General features: G+C 43.0%; 2 protein-coding genes across 2 annotated transcripts in view; both read left to right on the top strand.

Annotated features, from left to right (window-relative positions):
- The window catches only part of SLC22A16 (solute carrier family 22 member 16), a gene marked incomplete at both ends in the record, with an annotated part of 28368 nt that overhangs the window by 936 nt on the left and 6332 nt on the right, over positions 1-21100 (top strand). The window contains 6 exons of the mRNA XM_079716720.1: positions 1263-1742; positions 4849-4966; positions 10780-11311; positions 15785-15912; positions 18030-18139; positions 19150-19249. Of these exons, the coding sequence (XP_079572846.1) occupies positions 1263-1742; positions 4849-4966; positions 10780-11311; positions 15785-15912; positions 18030-18139; positions 19150-19249 (1468 nt within the window). The remainder of the gene's footprint in view (positions 1-1262; positions 1743-4848; positions 4967-10779; positions 11312-15784; positions 15913-18029; positions 18140-19149; positions 19250-21100) is intronic.
- LOC307061387 (heterogeneous nuclear ribonucleoprotein A1-like) lies at positions 13106-14334 on the top strand. The gene has a single exon (XM_079716517.1). It carries the CDS (start codon positions 13121-13123, stop codon positions 14081-14083), a length of 963 nt encoding a protein of 320 aa, XP_079572643.1. The 5' UTR covers positions 13106-13120; the 3' UTR covers positions 14084-14334.

The raw sequence follows: 21100 nt of genomic DNA, 5'->3' as shown, positions 1-21100 counted from the left end.
AGCTGGGTGAGGGGCCATACAGCATGCGGATCAGAGGTTGGGAGCTCGGTCTGAATCCTGGCCTGCCACTCACCGCGAACGTGACCATGGGAATACTGTGCCTCAGTTTCCTATCTGCCAAGTGAGAATTATAATCATCCCTGCCTTTAGCTCCCTCCCAGGCTTGTGGTGAAGAGATGATGATGTGCTGTTCCCCAGGGTGGAAAGCTGCACAAATGTTGGTTATGATTCTCAGTGTCCACAAAAAAGAAGTGGTGGAACAGGAGGTCCCAGCCCTCCCCTGCTTCCTCCTGATACCTGCATTATTGAATGTTGAGCTGTGCCTGGCTCTCTCATAAGTTCTTTGTACATGTTACCTTCTTTTTTTTTTTTTTTTTTTTTTTTGCGGTACGCGGGCCTCTCACTGTTGTGGCCTCTCCCGTTGCGGAGCACAGGCTCTGGATGCGCAGGCTCAGCGGCCATGGCTCACGGGCCCAGCCGCTCCGCGGCACGTGGGATCCTCCCGGACCAGGGCACGAACCCGTGTCCCCTGCATCGGCAGGCAGACTCTCAACCACTGCGCCACCAGGGAAGCCCCATGTTACCTTCTTTAACCTTCACTACAGTCCCATGATATCGGTGGCATCACTCATTTCACACATGAGAAAACCAGGCCTTGCGCCTAAATCACAAATCTGTTAGTAGCAGAGCAGAATTGGACATCCATTGGCCTTCACAGTCCATGCTGTCAACCATGGTGCTCTCCTGAGCACAACCCTGGGACTCAGCCAGGTCCTTCATGTATTCCCAGGATCACGTTAGCAGTGAGTGGCAGGCCAGGATTCAGACTGAGCTCCAAACCTCTGATACATACAGCCCCTTGGGAGCTCTTTCATACTGGTTCCTCTGTCCCTTTGACATGCCACCACGTTTTTTGTATTTTGAGTGCTTCCTTACTTTCTGATACTGTAAGATGCTCCAGGCTTATTTTGTATTCTCCCTGTCCTGGTCTTAGAATCAGACATTTTTCCTGGTTCCTTTAATTGGAGAATGATATTTAGAGCCCAAGGTCTGGGCACTGATGTGCTTGTTGCTATTGGGATATCATCGCTTTTAGGCCCTGTTGACACATATATACACCTATGTATACACACATATCTATAATTATTTCTGTGTTTATCCCTTTATCCAAGCTAAGGCATAATGGAGACCTTTCATATTTGCATGTCTTTTTTTAGCCCATAAGCCAGATATAATAACTTGATTTTTTTTTCTCTTTGCAGATACCAGATATTCCTCTATTTTATATGTGCCTTCCAGAACATCTCTTGTGGTATCCATTACTTGGCTTCTGTGTTCTTGTCAGTGTCCCCACAGCATACTTGCAGGCCCCCAGGCAATGTGAGTCGGGTTCTTTTCCAAGATATCTCTAGTTGGAGGTTGGAGGACATCTGGACCCAGTTTTCCATAGGCCGTGAAGATCACATAATAGTGCAGCTACAGGATGGTGAGATTTGGGAGCTCACAAGCTGTCACAGGTTCCGGAGGGATGACAAGTCGAGTTTGAACTATGATTATAACGGCCATAAGAGTAGTTTCCCTTGCTTGGATGGCTACATCTATGACAAGAGCAAGTGGCACAGCACCGTGGTGACTGAGTGGGATCTGGTGTGTAACCGAGAATGGTTTGGAAGGCTGATCCAGCCTACATTTATGCTTGGAGTCCTGCTGGGAGCGGTGATCTTCGGCTACCTTTCTGACAGGTAAAATGAAATGTTTAGTATCGTTGCATCAGTGTAGGGTTTATTTTCCTTTCTGATTTTCTTAGGGGACAGGGAATTATGTTCAAAACTGTAGTCATTTTCATACCTCCTATCTAAATTCCTTGCTGATCTGTTATTTAGAGACACAAAATAACATAGTGTTTAGGGGATGGGTTCTGAAGACAGTCTGCCTGTGTTCTGCCATTTATTAGCTGTGGGACCTGGGTGAATTGCCTAACATGTGTTTCAGAATCCCATGTGTAAGCTGGCAATGAAAATAATAGCGCTCAGCTCAGAGGGTTATTGCAAAATTAATACAGAAAAAGTACCTTGGACACATAACCACTCAGTAGGTACATATAACCACTCAGTAGTGAATTTTTTTTCTTTAAATAGACTTGCTTTTTAGGAGGATAGTCTGGTCCTAAGCAGTAATATCTATGAAATTGTGTGATATACCAGCTATATTTTTAAGAAATACACATTAAAATGAATATGTAGCTCTTAAAATAAAGCAAAGTTCATCTCTATATGGACATGGACCACACTTTTCATATCTGTCCTAAAGTACAGAGATGAACTTATTTATTTGGTCCCCATAGTTGTGAGTTTTACAGGTATGTGCTGGGTACTGGGAACCTAAAAACAACTGCTTAGGTCAGAAATCCCTGCCCTCAGGGTGTGCTAGTCAAATGGGGCCAACAAACTCATCCAAATAAAAATTATAGAGCTTTGTTTTGTCCAGGGCCATACTAGAAGTAAAAGCAATGGAGGCAAAGACTGTGCAAGCCTAAAGGGAGGAGTACCCAGGTCTTTCCCCCCAACACACACATCCCCTCCAGGAGGTGGCATATGAATAATGAAATTGGAGCAGAAGTGGAGTCTAGTTATTATTTGGTGATTGAAGTTATGTTTCAGTGTTTAAGAATCTTCTGCTTCATAACTGTCTTCCTGGGAAGTGTGGAAGTTAGGGTGTCAGTGGGGAAAGGAACAAAATAGGAGATGAAGAGGTAGATATTCCCTTTTGGTAAGTCTGTCAGTGGAGGAACTACAAGATGCAAAGTGGCTACCAGAGTGATGGGGTCCAGAGAAGGTTCTTGTCTTTGACTGGAAGAGACTTAAACTGAAAGGGATAAGTCAGAGGAGAAAGACAGAGGAAAAAGAAGTAATTGGTAGAATAAGGCCTCAGAGGAGGTAGGAAGGGACATGATCCTATACAAAGACTGCAAAATGGTATTTGGAGAGAAAAGGGTGTGTGTCTCTGGAGAGGAGGAAAGAAGAGAAGCCTGAAGGCAGATGCAGGTCATGTTGGCAGGTGGGCAGACCAGGAACTTGTGGGGCTTTCTCTTTGATGGTCTCTGTTCTCTGCAGGAGAGGGCTGCTCATCTGCTGAGAGTGAAGACTTTGTGGGTGGTACAGGGGGTTGATCAGGGATGGATGAAAAATAGTTTTAAATGGCATTCAGGGATCAAATGAGATTGGGAACATTTATGTGCAGGGCCAACAATCCCTACTAATGCATGTGGGAGCAGAGAAGGCTGAGGCCATGAAAGTGACAGTTTCCAGTTTGCTCGCATACCCTCTGCTGCACTGGGCAAGCCTGTTGGTTGGAATCTCAGGACTATATTTTTTTTGCCTTACAATTATCTGTCAGGGACATCTCACAGGGAGAAAATATCTGCAAATCACATATCTAATGATAGTCTAGTATCTAGAATATATAAAGAACACTTATAACTCAACAATAAGAAGACAAATAACCCAATTTAAAAATGGACAGATGATCTGGATAGGTATTTGGCCAAAGAATATATACAAATGGCCAAAAAACACATTAAAAAATGCTCAACATCATTAATCATTAGGGGAACGTAAATCAATGCCACAGTGGGGTAACCCCTGCTCACTAGAATGGCTATAATCAAAAAGACAGGCAACCACAAGTGTTGCCAAGGATGTGGAGAAATTGGTGGGATTGTAAAACTGGGGCAGCCATCCTAGAAAACAGTTTGGCAGTTCCTCAAAAAATTAAACATAAAGTAGCTTATGACCCAGCAATTCCACCCCTAGGTATATATCCAAGAGAATTGAAACATAACTTTACACAAAATCTTGTTCACAAATATTAATGGCGGCATTATTCATAATAGCCCAAAAAGCAGAAACAAGCCAGGTGTCCGTCAACTGATGAATGGATAAACAAAAGGTGGTATTAGCCATGCAATGGAATGTTATCTAGTCATAAAAAGGAATGAAGGACTATAACATGGATGAAGATTGAAAACATAATGCTTAGTGAAGTAAGCCAGGTTATATATTGTGCAACTCCATTTATATATAGAGTCCAGAATAGGCAACTGTGTAAAAACAGAAAGCAGATTAGTGGCTGTCAGGGGCTAGAGGGAACAGAGCATGGGGAATGGTGACTCCTGGGTGTGGCTTCTTTTTGGAGTGATGAAAATGCCTTGGAACTAGATAGTAATAAGAGTTGCACAACTCTGTGAATACACTAAAAGCCACTGAATTGTGTACTTTAAAAGGTTGAATTTTATGGCATGTGAATTACATCTCATTTTTTTTAAGTCTGTAGGCATATAATTGTTATTTGTTTGCTTTTTAGGCAAAGAAACGCACTTCCCACTTGTGAAAATATAGGGCAAGTAAGCAGCTTATTCTAGTAGCAGAATGTAGCAAGACTTCTGTTTTTGGAGGGGCTTAGTAAGAGTTGTCTCCCCTTGGGGGGCTGAGCCAGCCCAACAGAGAAGATGATCCAGCAGGTCACAGAGCAGGTCCTGACAGGGAAAGGACAAATCTTCCCTCTCCTTGCTCCCAATCTCAGGTTAGGTGGTCCTTTGGGGACCACCCAGAGTGATCGAGTGTGTATATTAGCAGCTCAGGTGGAGGCCAGTCCACTGAAAAACTGGCCTCTTGAAGAAATCGTGTGTTTACTCATGATTTGCTCAAAATAAATGAATAACAACAATCAAATATTGACACATAAGCTATTAAAATATACGTAGCACTTATCTTTCATGAATTAGAGTGGATGTTTTAAGCTGTTGCAGCCACACCTTGCTCCTTCCTCTGTGTAATTCTTATTTTTCAGGGCAGGAAGACGACTTGTCTTGTGGGCCACAAGCACCGGTGTATTTTTGTTTGGCATAGCAGCGGCATTCACGTTTGATTATTACAGCTTCATAGTCACACGCTTCCTTCTTGCTATCGTGAGTTGGGTTGTTGTTGGGTTTTTTTTGTTTGTTTTGTTTTGTTTTGCCTCTTTAATTCCACTGCAGGACTTTTATATTAAACCTTAACTCTCTTAGTCTTGTTCATTTAGAATCTAGTGAGAGAGATCAAAGACTAATCTTTGTTCACTCCACTGCAGAAATCTTTCTGTAGAATATTAGTGTCCTATGCTTAGAATGGAACTCATTAAAGTGAAAAATTGTTGCTTAGTAGGCAGAAACTTTACATTTGACTCGACACCTGACAGGTGGTCCACATTTCACGATTACTAACAGCAAGGATTTGTGGAACATCACTTCCACTTGGCATTGTACCGGGGATTCTAGCCGATACTATAAAGCAAAAGAGAGAGAGGAGACAGGGAGAACAAGAGGGAGAGAGGAAGGCATAAGGGGAAAGAAAGAAAAAAAAGTCATTATTTGTAGCCATTACAAATAATCGCTACAATTTATTTTACTTCTGAGCAATTGTATGGGTCTAGTCAGGCTTTGTATGCATGAGCCAAACAGAAGGTTAAGGTGTATTGTTAAGAAAGTCATTTGTGGGCTTCCCTGGTGGCGCAGTGGTTGAGAGTCCGCCTGCCGATGCAGGGGACACGGGTTCATGCCCCGGTCTGGGAAGATCCCACATGCCGCGGAGCGGCTGGGCCCGTGAGCCATGGCCATTGAGCCTGCGCGTCCGGAGCCTGTGCTCCGCAACGGGAGAGGCCACAACAGTGAGAGGCCCATGTAACGCAAAAAAAAAAAAAAAAAAAAAAAGAAAGTCATTTGTATAATGTGCAGGAAGAATGAACACAAGAAGGCATCGGGGGCTTCCCTGGTGGCGCAGTGGTTGGGAGTCCACCTGCCAATGCAGGGGACGTGGGTTCGAGCCCTGTTCTGGGAAGATCCCACATGCCGCGAAGCAACTGGGCCTGCGAGCCACAACTACTGAGCCTGCGCGTCTAGAGCCTGTGCTCCACAACAAGAGAGGCCACGATAGTGAGAGGCCCGCACACTGCGATGAAGAGTGGCCCCTGCTTGCCACAACTAGAGAAAGCCCTAGCACAGAAACAAAGACCCAACACAGCCATAAATAAATAAATAAATAAATTTTAAAAAATTTAAAGAAGGCATCGGGCACTTCTGTTGTGGGGAACAGGGTAGTAGAGCGGAAAGGGCATGAGTTTGAATCCCAGCTCTGTCATGTATTGGCTTCTCAACTGTATGACCTTGGGCAAACACCTTATCCTCTTCAAACCTTAATTTCTGACCTATAAACTGTAGAAAATAATACCTGCTTCACTGGGCTGTTACCAGGATTCGGTGAGATTCATGTAAGCATCCACAGTTCAGTACCTGGCACGGACTAGGCACTCCCTACAAGGGTGCTATTGCTGGAAGTGGACCAGAGAGGGAGGAAGCTGTTTCCACACGTGGTGAGGCTTCCAGACAGCTTCCAAATTACCAAACAACAGCAGCAGTGATTCTGTTTGGAGGTCACTGGTCAAGGATAACCAGGTGAAGTTTTATCTTCAGGGAGAGCTTGTGATCTTGCTGAACACAAGAGTAGGGCATGCATCCCCTCTCACCAGAATGGATGATCCAAGGGTCTGGAGGGAAGCCAAGGACTTCAATCTCAGAAGAAGAGGTCACGGCACCCTCTCAGAGGGCAAGGTGGTGTATCCTCTTTTGGAGTCTGCATCGATGGCTGGGAAGGGTTCCTAGAAAGCCACACAGATGGCCAAGGATAGGAGGATGCATTAAAAAAATTTTAGGAGAATTGAAGGTGTTGCATCTTAAAAAAATGTATATATATCTAGGAATGTAGAGAGTTTTTAATACAAAAGAGAACAACCAGCAGTTCTGCTCCACTGAGGATGGTATAAGAGAAGATGGCTCTGTAGCTACAGAGTGAGATTTGATAAGAGACCTTCTAGTGAGAATGATGGTACAACAGAGGCACAGACAGGACTTGAGAGGGCGTGGAGCCCTCTTTTGGAAGATTGAAGATGATAATTCTAAAAATATCTGTTTTGGTCTTGCAAAATACCATGAGTTGATTTCCAGAGCCAAGAAAATGAGACAGCCACCCATAGAATACATCTGTAAAATGTGGCCTTAATTTTCTGTGGCTCCTTCCTTTGGTTTTTATGGGAAATGTATTTGTGATACAATTTTGAGTAGGGAAGATGCAGGCAGATTCATTCACTCAGCACATTTATGGATCTGCCTACAGAGTGTAATGCTAAGTCAACCTGACCAGGCTGTTTCAATAACCCTACATTGTAGGGGAAGTCAAGACACTGACAGGCCATTTAAAAAATCCATGCAATGTTGACAATGGAGGACTAACAGTGGAGGGGGTCCCGCAGCGGGGAATGGGTTGGGGAGTCTGGAGAGTCAGGGGCTTTTTAGTCTGAGGGGTGGCTGAGAGAAGAACCTTCCAGGCAGAGGCAGCAGCAAGTGAGAAGGCCCTGAGATGTGAAGAAACTGAAGGTCCCGATGCCTGGAGAATAGAAAGGAGGTGAAATACGTGATAAGGCTGAAGGAGAGAGAGAGGACGAGGCAGGGCCTTGTAGGATGACAAAGAGTTTGCCTGGTTTCCTAAAGGCAATGGGAATCCCCTGAAGGAGTTCAGTGAATTCAGGGGTGAAGTGATCATTTTGGCTGCTATATTGGGGGTGGGGTCAGGGTAGATGTGAGGAATAGAGTGTTATCAGTGGAGGTGACAGGTATGAATGGTGTCAAGGAGGCTTCTGGAATTATTTAGGTAGTTGTGCAATGGATTGTTTGAACCCAGTGACAGAAGTAACCAGTAGGAAGTGGGAGTGAAAACAAAAAGAACTGGTACTGAAAAAAACATTTTGGGGACTGATGTTATAACTTACTTTAATGGGGAAATTTGTAGTATTTGAAGGTTTAAATTTACCAAACAACTGGATTCTTCAGTATGGGAGTCCTCATTATCAGGGTTCATTATCTGAGTCTTGCAATTACAAGGTTTCGTGGGGAAATAAAAGCTGTTGCCACAAAATATGAAACTGACCATTAATACAATAGTCCCCATCAAGCACCTCTTTGCTTACTGCTAGTAGGCTAGCCTCTTTGTGACTCTGATGCAAAGTGAAATTGCAGATCTTACAAAAGATTCTAGATTACAGAAAGTCTTTGAAAGCATTGGGGGAAAACTGCCTGAATCCTACACAGATCCCTTGACCAATTGGGATCTGGCAGAGATAAACCAGTTACCTTTTTTTTTCAATTAATTTTTATTGGAGTATAGTTGATTTACAATGTTGTGTTAGTTTCTGCCGTACAGCAAAGTGAATCAATTATACATATACATATATCTACTCTTTTTTAGATTCTTTTTCCATATAGAAACCAGTTAACTTCTGAAGAAATTAACATCCACAAGGATAATGACAAGATGAGCCTTCAAAAGAGTATGATTCAAATATCAAAGGATTAAGAGAGGCCTTTGGAGAAATCAATGGCACTCTAGAATAACTTTGCAAAAATTAATTTTATGATTTGTTTTATAAAAGTCAAATGTGAAATAATTTTGTAGGAAAAATTCTAATCCTTTCACCACCACCCCCCTTCACACACACAAACAAAAATCCATCATTTGTTTCATTCTTTGTTTATTCCATGAGGGGTCACATATTGTTATTATAATCTAAATTTTGTTAAATTAAAATAGGCCTATTTTGGGGGGCTTCCCTGGTGGTGCAGTGGTTAAGGATCTGCCTGCCAATGCAGGGGACACGGCTTTGATCCCTGGTCTGGGAAGATCCCACATGCCGCGGAGCAACTAAGCCCATGTGCCACAACTACTGAGCCTGTGCTCTAGAGCCTGCGAGCCACAACTACTGAAGCCCGCGTGCCTAGAGCCAGTGCAACAAGAGAAGCCACCACAGTGAGAAGCCCGTGCACCGCAACAGAGAGTAGCCCCCACCACCACTGCTCGCTGCAACTAGAGAAAGCCCACGCGCAGCAACAAAGACTCAATGCAGCCATAAATAAATAAATTTATTTATTTTAAAAAAAAGATAGGCCTATTTTCAAAATAAAGTTTTTCTCCCATTTTTTTATTGTGGTAAAATACACATAACAATATTTACCATCTTAATTATTTTTAAGTGCATATAGTTCAGTACATATTAAGTACCTTTATATTGTTGTGCAAGCATCACCACTATCCATCTCCAGAACTCTTTTCATCTTGCAAATCTGAAACTCTATATTCATTAAACAATAACTCCCCATTCCCTCTTCCCCCCAACCCCTAGCAACCACCATCCTGTTTTCTGTCTTATGAATTTGACTGCTCTAGGTACCTCATAAAAATGGAATCACATAGTATTTGTCTTTTTGGAGTTAGCTTATTTCACTTGGTATAATGTCCTCAAAGTTCATTCATGTTGGAGCATATGTCAGAATATTCCTTTTTTAAAGCTAAGTAATACTCCATTGTATGTATATACCACATTTTGCTTATCCATTCATCTGTTGATGGATGCTTGGCTTGCTTCCACATTTTAGCTACTGTGAATAATGCTGTTATGAACATGTATAAAAATATTTCTTTGAGATCTCGCTTTCAGTTCTTTTGGTATATTCCCAAAATAGGATTGTTGGATCATATGGTAATAATATTCTTAATTTTTTGAGGAATTCCCATACTGTTTTCCATAGCAGCTATACCATTTTTCATTCCTACCAATAGTGCATATGGGTTCTGATTTCTCCACATACTCACCAACACCTGTTATTTTTTGTTTGTTTTTCTTTTTGTTTTTTTGATACTATCCATCCTAATGGCCATGAGGTGGCATCTCATTGTGATTTTGATTTGCGTTTCCCTAATGATTAGTAATGCTGAGCATCTTTTTGTGTGCTATTTGCCATTCCTGTATTTTCTTTGGAAAAATCCATTTTTGAATTTGATTGTTTGTTTGATTAGCAGACGTTTGGTCCTGTCCAAAGCATCCATAAAACATTTGGTCCAGGCCAAAAGGTACTTGATATTTGGTCCTGTCCAAAACCATTTGGCGTAGACCAAATATGTTCATGGATGTTTTGGATAAGAGCAAATTTCAAGGACCTTTTGGTGTGGACCAAATGTTTTGTGGATGTTTCTGACAGAACCAAATATCCTATAAGGGTTTGTTTTATTGTTGAGTTTTAGGAGTTCTCTACATATTCTGGATGTTAGTCTCCTATCAGATATATGATTTGCATATATCTCATTCTGTAAGTTGGCTTTTCACTCTGGTGATAGTGCCCTTTGATGCACAGAAATTTTGAATTTCCCTGAAGTGCAGCTTGTCTGTTTTTTTTGTTGTTATTGCTATTGCCTGTCAAAATGAAGTTTTAATCAAATCTTTTTTCTTCTCACTAGTTACCATAAATTGTTTGCCCCCATTTAAAATTTAGGATTTGATAATAAGGCTCTTCTCTATATAGATAAATTGATACACACATTTGCAAGGAACTGAGACATAAATTCACACTGTAAAGGAATATTTAAATGAAGCAAAAGGCAGCGTCTAACATTTATATCATGCATAACCACTCAAGTTTTGCCATTTGGGGTGGACAGGGTGTGGGAAGATGAAAGGACCCATTTAAAGAAGAAGGATGGATCGGATTAAATGCCATTGTATAAATATGATATGGGTTTCAGAAAAAAATGCTTTGTCATTTTCTTTCTTGCCTATGTGTGATTTGCAGAGAGATTGGACTCCTTAGTAGTTACGTGTGTGACCTTAAATCTGGACCACCCTCCCTGCTTTGTTTTGCAGTCTGGAAGTGGCTATCTCGTGGTGGTGTTTGTCTATGTGACAGAATTTGTCGGCATGAAGTCTCGGACGTGGGCATCCATCCACTTGCATTCCTTTTTTGCTTTTGGAACCATGGTGGTGGCTTTGACGGGCTACTTGGTCAGGACCTGGTGGATCTATCAGATAGTCCTCTCCACAGTGACTGTCCCCTTTGTCCTGTGCTGTTGGATGCTCCCAGAGACACCTTTTTGGCTTCTCTCAGAGGGAAAATATGAAGAAGCACAAAAAGTAATTGATACGATGGCCAAGTGGAATAGGATGAGATCCTGTAAACTGTCAGAACTTTTATCACTGGATCACAATGGTTCTGCTGGTAATAAGCCCTCTCCAGTTGAGAAGCACACCCTATCAGATCTGTTTTATGACTGGAGGATTGGAACAAGGACACTTATTGTTTGGCTGATTTGGTTCACGGGGTGTTTGGGGTTCTACAGCTTCTCCTTGAATTCTGTTAATTTGGGAGGCAATGAATATTTAAATCTCTTCCTCATGGGTAAGTGATTAAATTACATTTAAGTTGTAGCCATGAAGTGAAATTTCTACCAAGTTTTGAGAGTGTTTCTATTGTCTTTTTTTCTACCAGGAACAATACTGCCAACTACGTGATTATGGTCTCTTTTAGTGTTACACATGTATATATTCTCTTTAAAACAATGCAAACAGTTAGAAGACTTGAGTCCCTCCTTCCTGTTCTGCCTCTTCTCCTTGTTTGCTTCCTTTCTTTAAGCCCATTGCCATCTCAGAACTATCTTTCAGAGGTAACTTCTATAACCTTTGGCTTGTACTTTCACATCTCTTTTTATGCATCTCCATACATTTGTGCAGATAAACGTTTTATATTTTAACATAAATGAGATTATTCACTACATACTGTTCTTTGCAAGTTGCATTCCTTTTAATATTTAACATGTCTTGGAGATCTTCTGGTATCTTTCTACCTTCAAATGTCCTTGTTTTAGGAATTTTAGTCAGTAAAATAACCTAAATACATGCAACTGTAATTTATGTTGTCATGCTTCTTTTAATTCAGTAGCAGGTTAAAATAGCTTCAGATACTGCTGTGATAGCTTGAGGCGTGACTCCTAGGGTAAACCAAATTCATACCAGACACGAGAGAATTATCTGAAATGCATTTGTCCAGCTGGTTACTTCTGTGTAGGCTGCTTGTATTTGATATTATCCCCAGAAAAGTTTGCTTTAAAATTTTTATACATAGCTAACATCCCTTCTCATTAAAGTGCTCTAATGAGACACCTGTTTTTGTTTATTATAGCTCAGCAGAAATTATGAGAGAAGTAATTTTAAGAAAAAAACTTTACTCTTTTTTTGGGCAGACCAACAAGTTTGTAAAAAGACCCTATCTTGACTTCAAACACATTCTATGTGTCAATTGAAGAAAGGATGCAGTATTCGTAGAACAGAGAAGCAAATGGTAGGAGAATGAAGTAGGGTGGGGTGTGGCATGGGGAAGCTTAGGAGTGCTGGAGTTTTAGATCTTTATGCTATAGTCTTAATTTTGATGGAGATGTAAATTCTCAAGAAACTGGGAAGTCTCATAAATATAAAAATGTTTCCAAGACAAATACCATGGTTTTATAGTCTCCACTGCCTTTGATTTTTCATGTCATTACCCTTGCCAGCAGCCCTCTGCCTGACAGGCGCTTCTAGCCAACACTTCCGTGCTGTGAAATTTTTGAACAAGTTTTCATCTCTTGAGATGGTTTGGTGCTGGTGGGAATTTCAGCTTAGGTTTTGTGCTACTTGCAGGTGATAAGCGCTACAGTAGCCTGAAGACGTATCTTTGAGGTCATGTGGAGATAGGAGCAGAATGGGGTTATACATAATAAAGTAAAGAAGATAAGGACACATGGTCTTAATCCCGGACAGATTGGGACTCATTGCTTGCACCATTTCTTTTTTTTTTTTTCTTTTTTACGGTACGCGGGCCTCTCACTGTTGTGGCCTCTCCCGTTGCGGAGCACAGGCTCCGGACGCTCAGGTTCAGCGGCCATGGCTCACGGGCCTAGCTGCTCCATGGCATGGGGGATCCTCCCGGACCGGGGCACGAACCCATGTCCCCTGCATCGGCAGGCGGACTCTCAACCACTGTGCCACCAGGGAAGCCCTGGTTGCACCATTTCTATCCCAGACATAGTCAAGTCAAAATTTAGATGCAGCATCTATACAACAACTCAAGAAACATCAAGGTGGAATATACTTTAAAAAGTCTCTTCACTTTCTGCTCGTGGACGCCGCCGAGTAAGCATCGTTAACGTCTCCCCCGCCCCCCTCCACTGCCGTCATGTCTAAGTCAGAGTCACCCAAAGAGCCCGAACAGCTGCGGAAGCTCTTCATCGGAGGTTTGAGCTTTGAAACAACCGATGAGAGTCTGAGGAGCCATTTTGAGCAGTGGGGAACGCTCACAGATTGTGTGGTAATGAGGGATCCAAACACCAAACGCTCCAGAGGCTTCGGGTTTGTCACATATGCCACTGTGGAGGAGGTGGATGAGGCCATGAATGCAAGGCCACACAAGGTGGATGGAAGAGTTGTGGAACCAAAGAGGGCCGTCTCAAGAGAAGATTCTCAAAGACCTGGTGCCCAATTAACTGTGAAAAAGATTTTTGTTGGTGGCATTAAAGAAGACACTGAAGAACATCATCTAAGAGATTATTTTGAACAGTATGGGAAAATTGAAGTGATTGAAATCATGACTGATCGAGGCAGTGGCAAAAAGAGAGGCTTTGCTTTCGTAACCTTTGATGACCATGACTCTGTAGACAAGATTGTCATTCAGAAATACCACACTGTGAATGGCCACAACTGTGAAGTAAGGAAAGCCCTATCTAAGCAAGAGATGGCTAGTGCCTCATCCAGCCAAAGAGGTCGAAGTGGTTCTGGAAACTTTGGTGGTGGTCGTGGAGGTGGTTTTGGTGGGAATGACAACTTTGGTCGTGGAGGAAACTTCAGTGGTCGAGGTGGCTTTGGTGGCACCCGTGGTGGTGGTGGATATAGTGGCAGTGGGGATGGCTATAATGGATTTGGTAATGATGGAAGCAATTTTGGAGGTGGTGGAAGCTACAATGATTTTGGCAGTTACAACAATCATTCTTCCAATTTTGGACCCATGAAAGGAGGAAACTTTGGAGGCAGAAGTTCTGGCCCCTATGGTGGTGGAGGCCAATACTTTGCCAAACCCCGAAACCAAGGTGGCTGTGGTGGTTCCAGCAGCAGCAGTAGCTATGGCAGTGGCAGAAGGTTTTGATTACTGCCAGGAAACAAAGCTTAGCAGGAGAGGAGAGCCAGAGAAGTGACAGGGAAGCTACAGGTTACAACAGATTTGTGAACTCAGCCAAGCACAGTGGTGGCAGGGCCTAGCTGCTACAAAGAAGACATGTTTTAGACAATACTCATGTGTATGGGCAAAACTCGAGGACTGTATTTGTGACTACTTGTATAACAGGTTATTTTAGTTTCTGTTCTGTGGAAAGTGTAAAGCATTCCAACAAAGGGTTTTAATGTCGATTTTTTTTTTTTGCACCCATGCTGTTGATTGCTAAATGTAATAGTCTGATCATGACGCTGAATAAATGTGTCTTTTTTTTTTAAAAAAAAAAAAAAAAAAGGTCTCTTCAGCTGTTTCCCAGTTGCTGTGCAGCTTTGCTAGACTCCAGGAAGTTGGTTGGTGGCCTTGCACACAGTGCTGTAGAGAGGGGAGCCCTGAGTCAGACATGGAGGGAACCAGACATGAGGGAGGGAGGTTGCAGGAAAGGGGCCTTGGCTCCCAAAGACCAGTCCCTGAGCTGTCACTTACTCACTAGGCTCAAGTCATTTAATCTGAGTTGGAAAGTGGGGGTAATAATCCAGGCCTATTCCCATGAGGTTCTTTGGAGAATCATTGATTTATTTGACCTTGAAAGGTGTTTGATAAACAAACAAACAAAAAAAAGAGCAGAGTAATAGATGTACCTACTGTTCGGGCCTGGAGACATGGACCCTACAGCAGGGTCTGTGAAAGGGAGGCCTTTTCTCTGAAGTTGTTTATTTTCCATGTTAATGAAAAGGAGGGAGGCTGTCTCTCCAATGGGGCGCAGAATGTTATTTTTTTGTCTTTGCCCAGCCATTTTTTTGGTTTTTTTTCCTGAGCAGCTGCAACTGAATTTAATTTCTGATGTACTGCTAAGAATGTTAACTCAGAAAATATGTGTCTACCTGCAGAGATATGTTCCCAAAACTGTAGGAGACGTGTAGACCCAGACCTGCCAGTCCAGGTGCTTGCAGCATTCTGTAGTTGAATGGGAAAATGCACATCAGTCCTAAAAGGCAGCGGTGGGTAGTGTCCTGAGGTTAGGCAAGCTCCGGAGGGTCGAAAGAACAGACCTTTGAATTACGTGGACAAGCTAGGCTAGTAAACAGTGACAGTTTCTCAAAGGCTATTACTGGGTTTGTTCGGTTTTGCTGAGAGAACTTCTTGCTTGCTCCCTGATGCATTCTGTCTGATAGATGTAAAGCTGGCACTGAATTTTCTACTTTAATTGCTATGTTCGAAGTTACAGTACAAACATTTCCCCATAGTTCTGCCAAGCAGAAGCCAAAGGTCAAAAAAGATCAATGTTGCCTATTAAGTTACATATTTATTCATTCAACCAGCCCATGCTCCAGTCACTGTGTTGTGTCCTGGGGAGCTTCCTGCCTAGTCCGGGATAAGATTCCGAAGACAGGTGATAAGTGCTAGGCAGATTATGTGAGAATTAGTGCACATCACAGCAAACATCCTGCCCACTTCAGTGAGTTTAAAAGTCGTGGGGCTTGCTGCCTCTCAGGCAGTTGTTAGATAGTTCTTAGAAGCCCCTGGAAGCAGAGAGAGGGCTGACCATTCCTTTTGGGTGGTGGGTTAGAAGGCAGGGTCCCCTTGTTCAGTTGGACACTGTGGCTTATTGAGGTGCATCATTTTGCTCCATGACAGGTGCAGTGGAAATTCCTGCCTACATCTTTGTGTGCTTCGGGATGGACCATGTGGGGAGAAGAAGCATTCTGGTTTTCTCCCTTCTCTCAAGTGCAGTGACCAATGGTGTGATTATGGTGATCCCCAAGGTGAGTTACTTTATGTTTTATTTAGGGAATGGTTAGTTATACTATGACAGTGTGATGGGAGCATTTTCAGCTTATGAATATGAAGATGAATTAAGACATATGGATAGAGTATATGCTGTACATAGTATTTTAAATGTTTTCTTTAAAAGTGATTCTTTCTCTGTTACACAGATAGTTGAAAATCTAAGGAAAAAAAGAAATGTGGGGCGGGGGTAGGGGGAAAAGCCTATAATCCCACTTCCGAGAGATGGCCACTGTTGTATTTTGCCAACATGATCATCCTGAGTGAGAAGAGTAGATTGCACCTTCCAGTAATTATCGTCATCTTAAACTTTTATTCATTCATGAAAGATCTATCCAGCATCTAGTATGTGCCAGGTTCTTTTCTAGGTGCTGAGGATGTGCAGTAAGTCAAGTTTCTCTGAGTATAGTGAAGAAAAACAAAATAAGATGAGGGATGGAGAATGACTGTGTATGGAGGGGAACGCACATGTGAACTATTTTATTTTATCTAAGGTGATTGAAGATGGTGTGCCTCTCAGAGAAGGTGATGTTTGATCAGAAACCTGAAGGAGGGAGGGAGCCATGGAGACAGCTGAAAGATATGATGAGTCTTATGCTCAGGATTGTTCCAGTTTAAGTAGTCTTGTTTTTTTTTTCACTGTGGTAGATTAGTAGTTTCCAATTTCTAGTGTGCATAAATCCCCCGAGGAGCTTGTTTTTAAAATTCAATTTCTTAGTGAGAAACAGTGCCATAAACTACTGAAACGACTTTCACATTCCTGTATTTTGGCAAACTCTACCCCCTAGAACACCTCTTCCACCCAGAGGTGCTCTCCTCTTTCCCCCCAGAATGGAAAACCTGTATTTTCATTCTCAATATGGAAAATATGGTCACTATAACAATACTTTATAATACTTTGTTTTAAATCGATTTAATAATTATTAAGCAATAGTATCTCAACATTTAGATCAAGGCATTTTAAGTTTTGCATATTGTTTGAAGTTTAACTTAAGCTAACCAGTGACTTCCTTTTATAGTAACGCTTCACTTAATTGTCAGGTTTGGTGAATCAAATGTTTTATGTATTGACGTTTCCAGGTGATTGATATATACAACTGATACACATCAATTAAAGCTGCCTAAGACAAGGAGGTCTCTGCCAATTTGAGGGAGCTTCATCCATACCCTTTTTGTTCGTGTTTTTAAGTAGCTTGCAGTTATATTTGTTGAGTTGATGGCAGCTGTCTTTGAGCGGTGAAGATTTAGGGAAACCCTAGAACCTTCAGGTTCTACGGTGGTTAAGCCCCAGTGGTAATGTGGAAGACAGGAAAGTGGCTGATGGGGATTTCTAGAAATAGAGTACTAACCCTTAGCCACAAATTTTTTCCCTCTAATAAAACTTCTCTCCAAATGGTAATGTCAACACAATACAAAAATTTTTAAGTCCCATTAATTCATTCAACAAATATCGTCTACAATAGTAATTAAGGTGACAAGGTGACACTGGTTGCCTTAGTAGAGGCACCACCGAATCTCAGTAACTTCACATCATAGACATTTATTTCTTGCTCATAGAAAGTTCAATGTGGGTGTACCTCGTTGGTGGCTGTGGGAGTGGTGAAGGGGGTGATTGGCTCCATGGAATCATTCAGGGACTCGGGTTGACAGAGGTGCTGCCACTCCTCACACATGAGCTCCAAGGTCACCTGGGTCTCAACACCCAGCTGCCAGACAGAGGAGGAGAGAAAAGATGGACTGTGGGAGGTCTCTGAGAACCACTGCAGGAAGTAGAACATGTCAGGGACGACAGCAGAAACCATCTGGGAGGGTCCCATTCCAAAGTGTCTCTTCCCAAATAGCTTTTCTTATTTGGTAATTTGAAATCTCCAAGGCTGCAGGGAGGCACAATAAAACTTTCCTCTAAATTTCATAAAGATGGAAAGCTTTTGCAGACCATGAGTCGAGTTTACAAAATAAAACTCTTCATTGTTCTGAAAAATACTGGAGAATTAGAAAGTTTTAAGTAATAATTTTAAGGATTTTCTATTTTTCTTTTAAAAATATTACCTGATGACAAAATGATGGTCTATTTTGCTAATATATATTTTTTCAGGATTACCATGTTTGGTGTGTGGTGGCAACTATGGCTGGAAAATTTTCCATAGGGGCAGCGTTTGGCCTTATATACCTTTATACAGCAGAGCTGTATCCAACCACTGTAAGGTAAGAGTTACTTATTTTTCTGTTGTTTTCTTGTTATCTTTCACTTATGTGTCATTTGATTACATCTGGCCTTTGAGTATAAATGCTTTCTTTCCATGGAAGTTACTGGAGCTCCGAGCTATGGGAGGGTTACATGATGATGCTAATTCTGAATCTGAGGCTTTGTCTATACGTCATTAGCAAGGATATTAAAGAACTTGTTTTGAAATAACACTCTTATTATCCTAAAACCATTTTAAGTCTCAAATACAGTTGACTTAACATCGACTCAAGGCTAATTTTCTCAGGTTGTATCTCTTGATGTCCTGATGTCAGTTGTGTTAGTTTGTTAGGGCCGCCATAACAAAGCACCACAGACTGAGGGGCTCAAACAACAGAAGTGAATTTTCTCACAGTTGTGGAGGCTGGAAGTCTGAGATCAAGCTGTTTGGCAGGTTTGGTTTCTCCTGGGGCCTTTCTCCTAGGCTTAATAAGAGATACTTATTCATGTTGAAGGCACATTCTTTGCTTCCTACTAGACATTCTATAAGGTTTAAATAACTTTTAAAGGAAAGCACATTAAGATATTGCTTGACTTTAAAACACTGAAATAGGATGTTCCATAGATATAAATCTTTTGCTTTCCCAAATCCCCGCTCCATACCCCAAATAAACTGCTCTAGAAGACTGATGTTATCTGCAATATTAGACTCAATGAGTATATGTAAGGGCCTCATCTGCATAGCTGATGATGATTGGTTTACCTTCCTTTTTGGTCTTGAATTGTCTTGAATTATCTTCATGCTTGTTTACACGGCTGTTTCATAGAATGAGAATATAAATCATGAACAATTCTTTAAAAATTAAAGTAAAATTATTTCCAAGTATATTAAGCTAAGTTAAGTTTTACTATTTATTCTCTGCTGGAAGGGTGGACAGGGGCTCTGGGCAGCTGTTCCCTCACTCTCTGCATCCTGTGCCTTTCTTGTCTTCTGTTCTTGCTGCTGTATTAATCCTCTCCGCGTTTCCAGGTCGCTGGCTGTGGGGAGTGGCAGCACGGTGGGCCGTGTGGGGAGCATCGCGGCCCCATTCTGCATTTACCTCTCCAGCGTTTGGATCTTCATGCCACAGGTGTTCATCAGTTTATAGAACTTTACTGAGATAGCAGCGAGGCAGAAGAGCCGACTGCCTTCTGTATTTTTATTTATTGGAAGCCAATTTATAATTCGGTTACGGGGGTTTATAGAAACCTAATTAACAGCTCACCAGCTGGTAAGTAGGGTGGTGGGTTGCTGCTTTTCTTGTTCGTTGATTGCCTTCTCCCCCTCTTCCCCATCCCGCCCTGCCTCCCGCTGTGAGCTGTTAATCAATTGCAGCTCTGCCAGCCAGAGCAGGGCCTCTCCTCAGCACATCGTGAAGCCGGGACTGCACAGGGAGAGCTCTGGTCTCTGGTCTCTCAGCCTGCGCCCCTCTGTCTGGATCCGCAGGCTGCCTCTCACCCCCAGCCCTTGCCTCTGTGTTCCCACCGTGTGACGGCTGGTCAAGGCCAGTTCTGGAGGCTGCTGCTCCCGGAAGGACCCAGTGGTGTCTGCTGGAGAGGTGTAGGGATCTGTGGTTTCCAGCTTCCCCGAAACTTGAGGGGCTCTTCACAGGCAAGGCTGCCTGCGTGCTTCCTCCTGGCTCCGGCAGTGTGAGCCGTCCTCCTGGTTATGAAGTGTGCGAGGGGTTCTGTGCAGTTTGCACGTGTCCTCGTGGCCGGGCTGAGAGTTTGGGAAACCACACGGAGCACTGTTACACACCCGGGTCAGGAGGAGGATGAGGGGAGGGGAGGGGAGGGGTGGGGGCAGGGAGATGGGGACAGTGGGGAATGTGGGGGGTGGCCTGAGGGGCTGCACCACCTACGGGAGAACCCTGGGTGTGCCGGCCCTCCCTCCCCCTCCAGGCTCCCTCTCCGGGACTTCTTGGTCCTCGTTCTCTAGGCTGTTCCCTCTGGGGCTCCTCCTGTGCTCCCGTCTTCTTCTGATTGCTCCACTCTCCAAGAGCCATTCTGGCTGTCTTTTTCAGTCCCTGCGCGGGTGACCTCTCCTGATTCTGACTTCTCTTCCAAGCTGCAGACCCACTAGCCCCATGGATAGTCTCCCTGGGCGACTAAACAGCTTCACCGTTTCCCAAACCCAGCCGGCCGGTGACTTGCGTTTCCTCCACCTGTCTCCGCTCTGCGGTAGGAGTCCGTGGCCTGCAGCGTGACACTTGAGCACCAACTTTTTATTCTCCCACCCCCTCCAACCTACGACACCGAGTCCTCTCCTTCTCTCTCACAACCAGCCTACTCACCTGCCTCCAGTCCAGCCCCTCATCACCGCCTGCCTCCCTGGTTGCCTCCCTGCACACGCCCCCGGCCCCATCAGAGTAGTTTGCTGAACCGGAGCTCTGGTCCAACTGCCCTTCACCTCCAGAGCAAAACCCAAACTCTGCCTGATACTCAGGGCCTTTCCAGATTGACCCCCTGCCCATGTTCCCTATTTTGTTTTGTTTCCCCACACACTCCCCCCTCCTCTCCACACCCTGTTCTCATTCATCTCCACCGGCCTCCTCTGCCCGAACATCCCCTCTGCAGAGAATGCTCCTCCCCGCCCCCCAAACTTCGTGTACTTTTTTTTTTTTAAGAGAATAGGACCAGTTTTATACATTCTGTAGCCATGAAAGTAATGTTAAAACCAGAAAAGCAGATAAGGCTAATTGACTAAACCAGGACCACCTGTGGAGGAGAGAAGGAGAGGCTTCTGGGGTGCAAGCAGTGTTTTCTTGTGGGTGATCAAGACCATGATGTGTTTGCTTTATAATTATTTCTTAAACTGTGCATTTGTTTTATGCATTTAAAAAATTATATCATATTTTATGGTAGATAGGTAGATAGACAGATATAGACCTTTTTTTTTTTTTTTTTTTTCCTTTTTAAGAGGTAAATCCAAGAACTTTTAG

The sequence above is a fragment of the Hyperoodon ampullatus genome (genome assembly GCF_949752795.1).
Source record: "Hyperoodon ampullatus genome assembly, chromosome: 12".
Taxonomy (NCBI): Eukaryota; Metazoa; Chordata; class Mammalia; order Artiodactyla; family Ziphiidae; genus Hyperoodon; species Hyperoodon ampullatus.
Note: the sequence above shows the minus strand (reverse complement) of the source record. Positions and strands in the feature narration are given on the sequence as shown.

Bases quoted from the DNA above. Each gene is read 5' to 3' on its own strand.
- LOC307061387 (XM_079716517.1), top strand. From the start codon at position 13,121: ATGTCTAAGTCAGAGTCACCCAAAGAGCCCGAACAGCTGCGGAAGCTC.